The following is a 13,739-nucleotide window of genomic DNA, read 5'->3' on the forward strand; positions in this document are numbered from 1 at the left end:
TGTCTCCAGAACAAAGAGGTTGTTCTGACATGCAACACTGACCAGTTGTTTCCCACCCCTGGAAATAGAACAGACATCATTTTAAAAGCAAACCTTATAACCCTCCTTTACAAGAGCAGATACAGATAAAAGACAACACTTCATTCCTGGCACAACGTAGACTTCCAGCTCTGCCTGTAAAAAAGAAACACATTGCCAACCGTGGTTAATTGTCTCTGTGAGCCATCAACAAGAATGACTGTTTTCCCAGTTGAAACAGCCCTGCAGTTCCACATCTCGCCACTAGATGGCGATGGCATCAGGTGATGGCTGGGTCCTGAGTCGATGACCCAACGCAGCATGCTGCCCTCATCGGAGTTGTCCTTCAGCGTTGCCATGGAGGCAGCTAGGTGATAAGAACCGTCCTTCTCACTTCCTCTGTCACGTCCTCCTTTTGCATTCCCACGCTGGCCTCCTCTCCTAGACTGGCTGCCATGGAAACCTGGCTGGCTGCCACGAGGACTTGGCTGACTGCCATGGGAAGCGACCCTGGAGACATCCTGCCCGGCCTCTCTAGCTCTCCTCGAACGGACCGACGCAGATGGTCAACAGACCCGCAGACAAAACAACTCCATGGGAAAAAGCCTGAACTGTGCCTTCTGGCTTGGCCCCCGCTCTGTTACCGGCAGGGCACCCTGCGCCAGCTCGGCCCTCTCTGAGACGGCGTTCCTCCTCGTCACACAAACGCCCAGTCACATACTGCAGCGTAAGATCCGCTGGATTCATCAATTCCAAAGTTAGACACAAATTGTCATAACTTTTGTCCAAAGAGCTGAGCAAAATATAAACTTTCAGTTCCTCAGTAAAGTTGACTTGCAACAGTCTCAGCTTGTTGAAAACAGAGAGCATCTTAGTCACATGCTGTATGATGCTATCACCAGGACGCAGCTTCAGCTCAAACAAGCTTCTGGTGGTGTGGATCTTTGCCCCAGCTATGGTCCTGTGGTGCACTCTCTCTAGTGCCTGGTAGACCTCCTGGGCAGTCTCAAGACTCTCCACCAAAGGTAGCTGTGAGCCCTCCAAACTGAGCACTATAGCTCCCAGGGCTTTCTGGTCTTTCCTCTGTGAGGCTTGGGCAGCTGCAACAACCGCTGCTGCAGCTCCGGCTGCAGCTTGCTGTGGGGGCCCTTGGGTCGCCTCCCACAGACCCTTGGCTACCAGCCAGGCCTTCAGCTTCCTTGACCACTCCTCCCAGTTGCTCCCATTCAATTTTTCAAAGGGGACTGAGAATGACTCCTGTCCATCTGCCATCTTCTCCCCCGAGGCTGAGCCTACTCACGTCACCAGCAGATCCTCTTGGCACCCAGTCCTGAAGATGAGATCCTCCCCAGCAACCTTCACTGCCTCAAATGTTAGGCAGGGGCTCCAGCTGGGTTCTCCCACTCACACAGGCACGACGTGGCAACAGCTTCCAAAGCTTGGCTAGCTCCCATAACCTGCTGAGATAAGATGGCGCCCGGTACACTTCCCCTGTGCCGATGGACGCCTGTGCCGATAGAAAAAAACTTGAACTCTTAGCAGAGTTCATAGCAGAGTTCTGCAGCGGTAGAAAGTGTTGCCTTGTGTGTGGATAATAAATCAGACTGAACGCAGGCTTCTTGCTAATCTCTAACAGCCTTTAATGAGAAGAAAAACATCATAAATCAGCCCGGCGAGAGAGCGGACATTCTTTCGTCTCTCAGCCAAAAACGAAAGGAAACTCACACACAAAGAAAGATTCCCGTATGTGAACCAAACCACGCCTCAGAATGTGAGACACCACACAGAACTGTTTAACCCTGTAAGTTCTGATTCTCCTCACAGGTACGAGGGTCCTAAGCCGTATAGGGCTTTAAAGGTTAAAACCAGCACCTTAAACCTGATCCTGTACTCCACCGGGAGCCACTGCAGCTGGTATAGCACCAGGTGAATGTGATCTCGCAGCAAAGACCCCGTAAGGAGTCTGGCTGCAGCATTCTGCACCCGCTGGAGTTTCTGGGTCAGTCTCAAGGGCAGCCCCACGTAGAGCGAGTTACAATAATCCAGTCTGGAGGTGACCGTCGCGTGGATCACAGTGGCTAGGTCAGGGCGAGACAGGTAAGGAGCCAACTGCTTAGCTTGGCGGAGATGGAAAAATGCCGCCTTTGTTGTAGCTGCAATCTGCCCCTCCATGGAAAGGGAGGTGTCGAACATTACACCCAAACTCTTAACGGACGGTGCTGGCACTAATTGCGCCCCCGCAAGAGATGGGATTTGCCCCCCCCAATCCCATATTGTCCCGTCCCAGCCACAGGACCTCTGTCTTCAAAGGATTTAGCTTCAACCGGGTCCCACGTAACCATCCAGCCACAGCTTCCAAACATCTGGTCACTGTGTCCGGGGCCGAGTCAGGATGGCCATCCATCAACAGATAGAGTTGGGTGTCATCAGCATACTGATGGCAACCCAGCCCAAAACTCCAGACAAGCTGGGCGAGGGGGCGCATAAAGATGTTGAAAAGCATCAAGGAGAGTATCGCACCCTGAGGTACTCCACACACCAAGGAGTGGCGCGATGACAATTCCCCCCCAAGCGCCACCCTCTGTCCCCGACCAGAGAGAAACGAGCGCAGCCATTGAAGGACTGTGCCTTGGATCCCCACGTCGGCAAGGCGGTGGTCCAGAAGTTCGTGATGGACCATGTCGAAAGCTGCTGACAGATCTAGAAGAATCAGCAGCCCCGACCCACCTCGATCCAGCTGTCTACGAAGATCATCTGTTAGGGCAACCAGAGCCGTCTCGGTCCCATGACCAGCGCGGAAGCCGGACTGGAATGGATCCAGAGCCGATGTTTCATCCAGAAACCCACCAAGCTGTTCAGCAACCGCTCTCTCAATCACCTTACCCAGGAACGGAAGATTCGAAACCGGGCGGTAATTGGATAGATCTAAAGAATCTAATGATGTTTTCTTTAAGAGCGGGCGCACCACTGCCTCCTTCAGTTCCCCTGGGAATGTCCCCGTGCCAAGGGACAAATTGATGATATCCCCCAGGAGGGCCCGCACCTCGTCTGGACACGCTCTAATCAGCCAAGACGGGCATGGGTCGAGAGGACAGGTGGTGGGCTTTCCAGCTCGGAGGAGTCTGTCCACATCGGCTGGGGATATCCAGTTGAAGTGGTCCAATACTGGACCCGAGGACAGTCGAGGGGCCTCCAGTTCCTTTATTGTATCCAAATTGGCAGGGAGGTCATGGCGGAGCAACAAGACCTTCTCCGCAAAAAAGCTCGCAAATGCCTCACAGCTGTGTGTCAAATTGTTATTTAAATTTGGCTGTCCCTCAAGGGACGTTAAAGACCTGATTATACTAAATAATTGCGCCGGGCGAGAGCTAGCGGATGCAATGGAGGCCGAGAAGTAAGACTTCTTAGCAGCCTTCACCGCCATCTCGTAGGTTTTCATAAAAGCCCTATAAGATGTTCTTGAGGCTCCGTCACGGGCACCCCGCCATACTCGCTCTAGCCGTCTGAGGTCCCGCTTCATTTTCTGGAGCTCCTCGGTAAACCAGGGAGCCCGGTTTCTGCGGGGTCACAGAGGGCGCTTAGGTGCGATCTCATCGATGGCTGCCAGGAGCTGGATATTCCAGCCCTCAACAAGCTCAGTCAATGAGTCGCCACGGGGAGCAAGGTCCCGCAAGGCTTGGAGGAATCTATCAGGGTCCATCAGCCTCTGCGGGCGAGCCCAAATCGGCTCGCCACCTAAGCAGGGTGAGGGTGGAAAGTCAATCCTGGCTTTCAGAGCGTAGTGATCAGACCATGGCACCTTCATCGAAGGAGACATGATCACATCTATACCTATGCCAAAGATCAAATCCAGCGTGTGGCCTGCTTGATGTGTGGGGCCCGAAACAAACTGGGAGAGCCCTAGTGTCGCCATGGAAGACACCAGGTCCAGAGCCTGAGAGGAGGGAGTGGCATCAGCATGGATGTTGAAGTCCCCCAATACCAATAGGTTAGGGAACTCCAAGGCCCAGCCGGCCACCGCCTCCAATAGGCCTGACAGGGTGACTGCTGGTGCGCTAGGTGGCCGGTACACCAGCCAGACAGCCAAGCTCTCCTCGGAGCCCCACACTAGGCCAACACATTCAATGCTGGGGATCGATGGCGATGGTAGAGCCCTGAAAGGACAATCTTCCCGGATTAATAATGCCACCCCTTCCCCCCCCCCCGGCCCACAGTCTGGTGGATGACGGAGAAACCCGGGGGCGCCATCTCTCGTAAGGTAACTGTTTCCCCTTTGCGTACCCAGGTCTCCTTCACACAAGCCAGGTCAACCCCCTGCGAGGTAAAGAAATCTCGCAGGGTGGTGGTTTTGTTGCCTATAGACCTGGCATCGCACAGCACCAGTGACGGAGGTGAGTAATCCTTGCTCACCCTACCCTCTTCCCTCGGGATGAGGCGCAGATTGGAAGGGGTACGAGCATATCCATATCTCGATCCCCTTCGCCTATAACATCTGCCCCCACCGCCATACCTCCCTCGCCCCTCCACGGTAGCAATCCCAAGCCTCATAGTAGCCTCCATTGATGGCAATTAATGTTATTCTTTCGCAGCCTAAAACAATAAAACCTTAAAACAATAAAAACAAAGAACAAAAACAACCCAGAAAACAATAAAAATAAAAACTGCAAAAATTACAAATTCATCTGTCAGGGAACTGACATCAGAGCGGGAGGCGAAGGGGAGGCTCCTGGATGATGCTGGAGAAGGACCCAGCAGCAGGGGGAGAGGCGACTCAGGGGAGGGGGAAGCATTTAAGCGCAACACCAGGAACAAAAGTGAGCAGATGGGAAAATCGGAGAGAGGGCTCACGGACTCTTCACTGGAACTCAGTGAGGAGGGGACAGGTCCCCCGCTACCCACGCCCACCCTGCGCAGAAGGCTCCCGCGCAGTGAGAGGCGGAGGAGATTGGGTGTCAAACAACTCTTATGTTGGAAGAGATTCAAGAAACGCCCACTGACGGATTCTGCTAGTGACTGAGACAGTCATGATGAGAAAGGGCTGTGCAGTCAGAAGGGTTTAACAAGGCAAATTAGCCTAGAGAGGCACCAGTTTACGCACGAGTAACTCATACTCATTACAGCAATCCGTCAGTCCCTGAAAAGTTGCTCGTGCGCAGCAGCAGGCAGGCAGCATCATGAGCAAGCCCGGAGAAGCAGGCACCCAGGGGGGAGCAGCTGGAGGGCAAACGCTGGAGGAGAGGAACCGAGATTTGGAGCAGCATGTGGCCATTCTGACGGCACGGCTGGACGAAAGGCGGTCTCAAGATGCACAGGTCAGACCCACCCCCATAGCAAGGAAAGTACCGGGACTGGTGCACAAGTTTGGGGGGAAGCCGCAAGAATACAGTGCGTTTAGAACTGAAATAGAGTACGCATTGGAATTGCAGCATAACGATTTTGAAGACGACGCGGCGCGGGTGGCATATGTTGTGGGTCACCTGCAGGACGGGGCCAGGGAATGGGTCAGACCCCTTATGGCGATGCAGAATTCCGCCATGCAGGACCTGAGGAAATTCTTCCAAGCGATGGACGCGATGTTTTCCACTGATGTTCAAAAAAGTGTGACAAAGCGGGAATTGATGAACTGTAAACAGGGGAGCCAGTCAGTTAGGGACTACTGGTCGCGCTTTGCCATGATAGTTCACCGCCTCGGGTGGGAACTGGGCTCCGAACCCATACAGATGTTATTCGAGGAGGGGTTGTCCCCAACGGTTAAGGATGAACTTTCCCGCGCACCCCGCCCACAGGGGATGGATCAGCTGACCAAGGCTGTGCTTGCGATTGGCGTGCGCCAGGAAGCGCGGGCCCAGGAGAGGCGGGAAGGGAGAGAGCAACGTTGCCATGACTACCGCATTCCTGAAATACCAAGGCAGCCCTCCCCGCCAGCAGAGCCAATGGAAATAGATGGGGGGCGCGCGCGGGAAGTTTCAAGCACCAGCGAAGGGCGCAAGAAGGAGGGAAAGGATTGGAAAACCTCCAAAAAGTGTTACCTTTGCCAGCGGCCAGGCCATTTTGCTAGAGCCTGCCCTCAAAGAAAGGCTTGGCAAGGAATGGTGGGAACCGCAGGGGGTGAGGAGGAGGTGGTAAAGGAACAGGAACAGGGAAACGGGAACGCTTGGCTGCCAATCAAGGGGCACAACAGCCAAGCCAGCCACCAGTAAAAGTGCCCCAGCCAGACCCCCCCAAGGCGGCAATAGCCATCGAAGTGGTGCTAGAACTCCCGAACGGGCACCCAGTCAAGGTGAAAGGTATGCTGGATTCAGGCAGCTCATGTAATTTCTTCAGCAAGGACTTTGCATTAGAGCACCAGCTCCACTTACTGCCTTTGGATTTTCCCTTGCAAGTGACCACCATTGATGGCAGGGAGCTTCTAGGAGGGGAAGTGACACACCAGACCCCGCCAATGAGAATGAGGGTGTCCAGGCACTCGGAGACCATCGCCTTTCACGTCGCCTCGCTAGCAGGACCCCCAATAATATTAGGGATGAGCTGGCTAGCACAACATGATCCAGTGGTGGCGTGGCATCAGAGGACAGTCACCTTTGGGTCAGCTTACTGCCTGGAACACTGTCTGGGGGGGAAGCCCCAAGAATGACCGTGGCCAGGGTGGCTGGGATGGCGGTGGAGCAGAAAGGGGAGGTGCCGCCACAATACGCAGATCTGCGGGAGGTCTTCAGCGAGAAAGAGGCAGATAGACTGCCACCCCATAGGCCCTTTGACTGCCAGATCAACTTGCTTCCGGGGGCTCAGCTGCCAGTGGGTAAGCTGTACGCCATGTCAGACAGGGAGATGAAGGAGTTGCGAGAATTTATCGACAAGAACCTGAAAAGAGGCTTCATAAGAGAATCAAAGGCAGTAGGGGGCAGTCCGGTGTTCTTTGTGGACAAAAAGGACACAAATAAACCCAGGCTCGTGGTGGACTATAGAGCTGTCAATTTGGTGTCAGAACCCGTGACCTTCCCAATGCCCAGGATTGACGACATTTTAACGCGAGTGAGGAAAGGCAAAATTTTTACCAAGCTGGACCTCAGGGGCGCATACAATTTGATCAGGATGAGGGAGGGGGACGAATGGAAGACCACAATGTTCACACCCCTAGGTGCCTTTGAGTACTTAGATATGCCTTTTGGATTACAGTCGGGCTCCGCCTGTTTTCAAGCTTTCATGCACCACGTGTTGGGGTCTCTGCTGTACAAGAACTGCGTAGCCTTCTTGGACAACGTCTTAATTTATTCGGACAATGAGGAACAACATGTTAGAGACGTCAGGGAAGTGTTACAACGACTGCAGAAGCACCAGTTGTGGGTCAAGCTGGAAAAATGTCAGTTTCACGCCAGAGAAGTCGAGTTTCTGGGGTACAAGTTGTCTGACAAAGGCTTAGCGATGGACCCAAGCAAGGTGCAGGCAGTGCTGGAGTGGAAGGCTCCCAAAACACGGAAGGACGTACAGAGGTTCCTGGGGTTCAGCAACTTCTACAGGAAGTTCATCAAGAACTTCGCCCACTTGACAGCGACCATCACGGATTGTCTCAGTAGCAAAAAGAAGTTTGTGTGGACAGAAGAGGCCCAGCAATCCTTTGAAAAACTGAAGAAGGCGTTCGCATCGGAAGAGCAACTCCTGCACGTAGATCTGGAGAAACCCCTGAGGCTAGAGACCGACGCGTCCGACAGAGCCGTAGGGGCGGTCCTTTTGCAGCCAGGGAAGGGAAAGCAGGAATGGAAACCGTGTGCCTTTTTCTCCAGAAAACTGAGCAAGTCGGAGCAAAACTATACAGTGTATGACCGCGAACTGCTGGCAATCTACGCGGCCTTTCGTCGTTGGCGTCATCTACTGATAGGGGCGCAACAACAGATCCAGGTTTGCACAGATCACAAGAACTTGGAGTACTGGAGAACCGCACGAGTACTCAACCAGAGACAGATTCGATGGGCACAGGAGTTCTCCAAGTTTTTCTTTGAAATCCGCTACGTGCCCGGAGAAGAAAACGTAAGAGCAGACGCTCTCTCGCGTAAACCGGAGTACCTGGAAGGAGAGGGACCGCCGGAGAAACGACACATGATCCCCGAGGACCGATGGGTGTGTGGGGGAACTTTGGTGGGGAAACGAGAAATAGCCGGGCTGACCAGAAACGACGTGTTCGCGCAAACTAAAATCCGGGAACTACGAGACGGAAGAGGGACCCAAGAAGGGTTTGAGGAGAAGGAAGGGGTACTGTACTATAGGGGAGCGCTGTACGTACCGGGGGAGACCCTGAGGGGAAAGGTACTCAAACAACTCCACGACAACCCCACAGCAGGGCACTTTGGACAGCACAAAACCATGATGCTTGTGACCAGGCAGTTCTGGTGGCCCAGGGTGAGGGAGGATGTACGGGAATATGTACGGGGGTGCGACCGCTGCCAAAGGGCAAAGGGGGAGCGGGCTGCCCCCACAGGATTGCTGGAACCCTTACCCACGCCGGGGAAACCCTGGGAGGTGGTATCCATTGATTTTATGACAGATTTGCCCAAGTCCCGGGGAAAGACAGCAGTCATGGTAGTGGTCGACCTACTGACAAAAATGTGCCATTTTATAGCTTGCTCACATGCTGTAACAGCAGAGGAAACAGCCCGGTTGTTTGTGGAGCACATATTCCGGCTGCATGGCGCCCCCTTGAGGGTTATCTCCGACCGCGGAAAACAATTTACTTCCCGGTTCTGGAGGAAGCTCATGAGCTTACTGCAGGTGGAGGTGGGTTTCTTGACGGCGAGACACCCAGAGACCAACGGGCAAGCAGAAAGAGCGAACAGTATACTCCAGCAATACCTACGCTGCTATGTCAGTGAGAGGCAGAACGATTGGGTAGAAAAACTAGCGCTGGCTGAATTCGCGTACAACAACGCGGAACACGTATCCACGGGAATGAGCCCATTCATGGCCAACCATGGGTGTCATCCCAGGGCCTTCCCGGGGAGTGGGGAGGAAAGCTGGAGCGTACCCGCTGCAGAGCAGTTTGTGGAAGAAATGGAGGCCCTACACCAGCAACTTAAGATGAACTTGGAGCGGGCCAAGGAAACTTACAAGAGGCAGGCAGACAAGCACCGCAGGGAAGGGGAGACCATACGGGTGGGGGACCGGGTGTGGTTGTCCACCCAAAGGCTACCTTTCAAAGGGGGGTGCAAGAAGTTGCAGCCCAGACGGCTGGGACCTTTTGAGGTAACACAGCAAGTTAATCCCGTGGCATTTAAGCTCAGGTTGCCTGATAGCATGAAAATACACCCGGTTTTCCATAGGTCCCTGCTTTCACCGCATAGGGAAGGGCGGGAATTCCAGGGGCAAGAGGGAGAAGTCACCACACACCCGCAGGTAGAAGAAAGGGAACACCACCACAGGGCCACGGAAATACTGGACTCAAGGTGGCAAGGGCGCCGGGTGGAGTATTTGGTAGCGTGGGAAGGGGAACCCAGGTCCGAAAACACGTGGGTCCCCACGGAAGCCGTCGAGGACAGGTATCTGGTGGAGGTATTCCACCGCCGGTTCCCGGACAAACCCAAACCCCTGGAGAGATTCTGGGAGGAGCAATTTGGAACCAGAGATGAGGAAGAGGTTTTTGAGGGATTTTCTGACTCCGAGGAGGAGGGAGGAGAGGTTTCGGAGGAAGAAGCATCAGACGGGGAAGACCACCCCGTTGGTAGGTGGAAAAGCGATTGGGAAGCGGGTTTCGAACCCACAGATGATGGTGACAGTTCCTTCCGGGGTTTCCCCGCCTCCTCGGCCGACGAAGGGGACGAAGTTGGTCCCACAGGTCGGTCCAGGGGTGGAGGGGATTCTGGGGGGGAGGTGGATGTCAGGGAACTGACATCAGAGCGGGAGGCGAAGGGGAGGCTCCTGGATGATGCTGGAGAAGGACCCAGCAGCAGGGGGAGAGGCGACTCAGGGGAGGGGGAAGCATTTAAGCGCAACACCAGGAACAAAAGTGAGCAGATGGGAAAATCGGAGAGAGGGCTCACGGACTCTTCACTGGAACTCAGTGAGGAGGGGACAGGTCCCCCGCTACCCACGCCCACCCTGCGCAGAAGGCTCCCGCGCAGTGAGAGGCGGAGGAGATTGGGTGTCAAACAACTCTTATGTTGGAAGAGATTCAAGAAACGCCCACTGACGGATTCTGCTAGTGACTGAGACAGTCATGATGAGAAAGGGCTGTGCAGTCAGAAAGGCACCAGTGAGGCACCAGTTTACGCACGAGTAACTCATACTCATTACATCATCAAAATCTAACAAATTCCCAGGCCCACCCAAACATCCACCCCACCCCCATATATAAAAAATCTAAAGGGAAAGGAAAATTTTAAAGCATGTTAAAAAGAACTCTGCACCCCTCCGGGTCCTCCTGGACAGTAGCAGCATCAGTGGCAACAACCGTCCTTGTGAGGCCCCACCCTGGGCCAGATAGTAAGTGGCAGGAGCAGTCCTTGTGAGGCTTCAGGCCCTGCCCTGGGCCAGATGGTAATTGGCAAGAGCAGGCACTCACACAGGGGAGTCCTCCTGGGCAACAGAGCAGTCCTTGTGAGGCCTGTCAGGCCCCGCCCCAGGCCAGATGGTAAGTGGCAAGAGCAGGGCCCTCAGGCACTCACACAGGGAAATCCTCCTGGGCAGCAGAGCAGTCCTTGTGAGGCCTGTCAGGCCCCGCCCCAGGCCAGATGGTAAGTGGCAAGAGCAGGGCCCTCAGACACTCACACAGGGGAGTCCTCCTGGGCAGCAGAGCAGTCCTTTTGAGGCTTCAGGCCCCGCCCCAGGCCAGATAGTAAGTGGCAAGAGCAGGGCCCTCAGACACTCACAGAAAACTGGATGACATGAGCTAAAAAAATTGGATCACTTGATATGGAATGACCCTTTATACGAACACCAGAAGTGCTATTTTAAGCTAACACAAATTATTATTTAAAAATCAAAACATGTTTCAATGAAACATTCTTGACACAAAGTGCTAAACATAAAAATAAATAGGTTTCAGAACATTATTCATTATTAATCATAGCAATGGCATGCAAGCACCTCCATAAGCATCTGCAAGCTACACGAGAAACATCCAAATCAAGCTCTAAGTATTAGCTTATTTAGGTTTATACACTACCCCAATACTACTGCATTAGCAGATTATATACAATTCACAATTACATCATTTACAACTATACTAGTCAGTAGCAGGACCATACGTACTTATTTTCAAATGAAACAGTTATTGAATCTTCATGTACATCCTTCACAAAAGCCTGCAAAAGAGAATTTACAACAAATATTAATATTAACATGTTAATTACGAATATTAATGCTACAATATGGAAGCTCAGAACACTTGTTCTAAATGTAACTGGCAAAATATAGTAGGTTATTGAATATGCTAAGAATTTATGCACACCATAAGCATGTTACATGCATGGAAGATAACAGTGAAAATGCAGAAGGCTACTTAAAAGATAGACATGAAATCCATATTATGACTAATACGTTACAGCAAAAATGTTGATTTAAAGTTATCATTATTGTGGAATTACCATCCAGTCACCCCAGAACATCTTTACTACACTTCATTTTCTGGGCATTTGAATATCACCATACAGCATTTCTAGTTAGAACATAGTGAATAGGTGTCAGGCCTGAGGAATTCCCCCGCTCCTCTCCAGATGGTTTCAAGGAGCCAGGAGGAAACAAGATAGCTTTAATTATGATTTATTCAGTCTCTATAATAACAGACAATTCATGTTTTGCCACCATGACGTTGCTCACTCTGTCTCCTCCTTCCCTCTTTCCCAGCAACACCTGCTCCTACGGAGTCTTCTCTTTGACAAATTCCTCTGCACACGCTGCTTTTGTATCCTTAAAGACCTTCGCATTTGAGGGGAAGGCAGATGACCTATGCTGTCTAACAAAGTGTCCACTGTCTGCCCCATTTCTCTTCCTGCTTCTGTTAAATCCTCATAACTAAGCTGTTCACCAGCCTCTGCCTGATTATCTTGCTCATAGCTTGGCTGTAAATCAACACTCTCTCCCTCTTCCCTGTCAACAGCAGAAGGAGGAGGCAATCTCACCCACTCCTCAGCCTCTGCATTCCAGTCCCTGACAATAGGTAATTTGTGCAATAGCATTACTAGATTACACCCATAGAGGGCAAATGTAACTATTGAACTGTAATTTAGAAACTTTTCACAAGTCCTCCCACACAGAAAAAGCAACCCTCTGTAGTGGCCCTAAAACAGAAAACCTTTAAGAACTACTGAATGTTTCCATAGTAAAAACACTTGATGGACACACAATTACATGCCTAATATTAATTAAGTAATTGTGGAATAAATGAATAAAAATAAATTTTATTCTTAAGGAAGGAATAGTAAAAATGACCATGCCTGCCTTAAGACACCAAGGTTCTGTGAACAAAGAGGTTCACAAACAGCCCAAAGGAGGGGCCCCTTCACAGAACTGTTTATCTGCACACAAGAATGTTTTACAACCTGAGTTTAATTGCTGGAGACACTTAAAATGAGACACAGCAGATGTTGGGAGTTAGCTGAATCAAAGGACTCACCCTAAACTCCTTTCCTTGTTAGAGGGTGCAATTAAGACTAAGAAACAGGGTGTTATCTATGAAACAATGTGTTAAAGGCCCATGCTGACCCTGAGAGTGATAGATTTATAGTTTAGAGGTGACTTGAGATAACAAGGAGAAATAGCAAATGATAGTTTAAGAACTAGTACGCATTCTCAAGCGCTTCATTAATATTATAGAACATACCACTGTTTGAGAATCTGCTAATTTGAATGGACATGGGATGTATGTTATTGGTGGGGGTACATAATAGAGGGACATATGATGTAGGAAGATCGTTAAGCCTCTAAACTGCAATTTCTTAACCAACAGGAATTGTAGGAGGAATATTCGAACGGTTTTAGGTTACAAATTATGTGTGATGCAAGCGGGAATTCATACTCCTTCTTTACAGCATGAGTTGAGGGGTCACCTGTGCAGTACTGTTACGACAATAACTCTGTGGGTTTTTTTAAATGATATTTATTAAGAATTTTAGAATTACAGAAAAAAAAAACAAAAAAAGAAAAAGAAAGAGAAAAAACAAAAGAAAAACAAACCACAATCCAACAATACAAATTGATCAAAATCAAAATCAAAAAATAACACAACACAATCAAAAGACAAAAATAAGCCACAAACATTTTAAAAACAAATCCGATATTCTCAAATCCTTAACTGTCATTACCTTCTTTCTTTGACCTCCTCACTCCTCCCTTTTTTTGTATCCTAGTTGTTAATTGTCACTTCAAATCCTTTCCATTTTTCATAATATTCTGTCATTACATTACCTTAATCTATTTTAATCTTATCTTACTATAAAAGACCTTAAAACTTGAAACTTAGATCTTATTTATACCAATTTCTCATAACCATAATATTCTTACATAATTCTTTAAACATTTTTATTAAAGCCAAATAATTTCGTTCCAACATTTTTCTAGCATTCATCAATTTTATAAAACAATCCTAATAAAAAAAAAAAATTCTTCCAATCTTCATCCAGCGTCTCTTCCTCCTGGTCCCGGGTTTTGTCAGTCCTTTCTATCACATCAATCTAGCGCATTAACCTGGTAATCTTATGTCCGAGGCCCTTAAGTCTCTTCCATGTCCCTTCCAC

At 50.5% G+C, this 13,739-nt stretch overlaps 1 protein-coding gene across 4 annotated transcripts in view; it reads right to left on the bottom strand.

The window, feature by feature from the left end:
* LOC308467741 (fragile X messenger ribonucleoprotein 1-like) overlaps positions 1 to 13,739 on the bottom strand; it is a 170,555-nt gene that overhangs the window by 117,223 nt on the left and 39,593 nt on the right. For all 4 annotated transcript variants that reach the window (XM_080989439.1, XM_080989437.1, XM_080989438.1 and 1 more), the window contains one exon: positions 11,257 to 11,309. In XM_080989439.1, the coding sequence (XP_080845565.1) occupies positions 11,257 to 11,309 (53 nt within the window). The remainder of the gene's footprint in view (positions 1 to 11,256; positions 11,310 to 13,739) is intronic.

The sequence above is a fragment of the Podarcis pityusensis genome (genome assembly GCF_964106645.2).
Source record: "Podarcis pityusensis genome assembly, chromosome: W".
Taxonomy (NCBI): Eukaryota; Metazoa; Chordata; class Lepidosauria; order Squamata; family Lacertidae; genus Podarcis; species Podarcis pityusensis.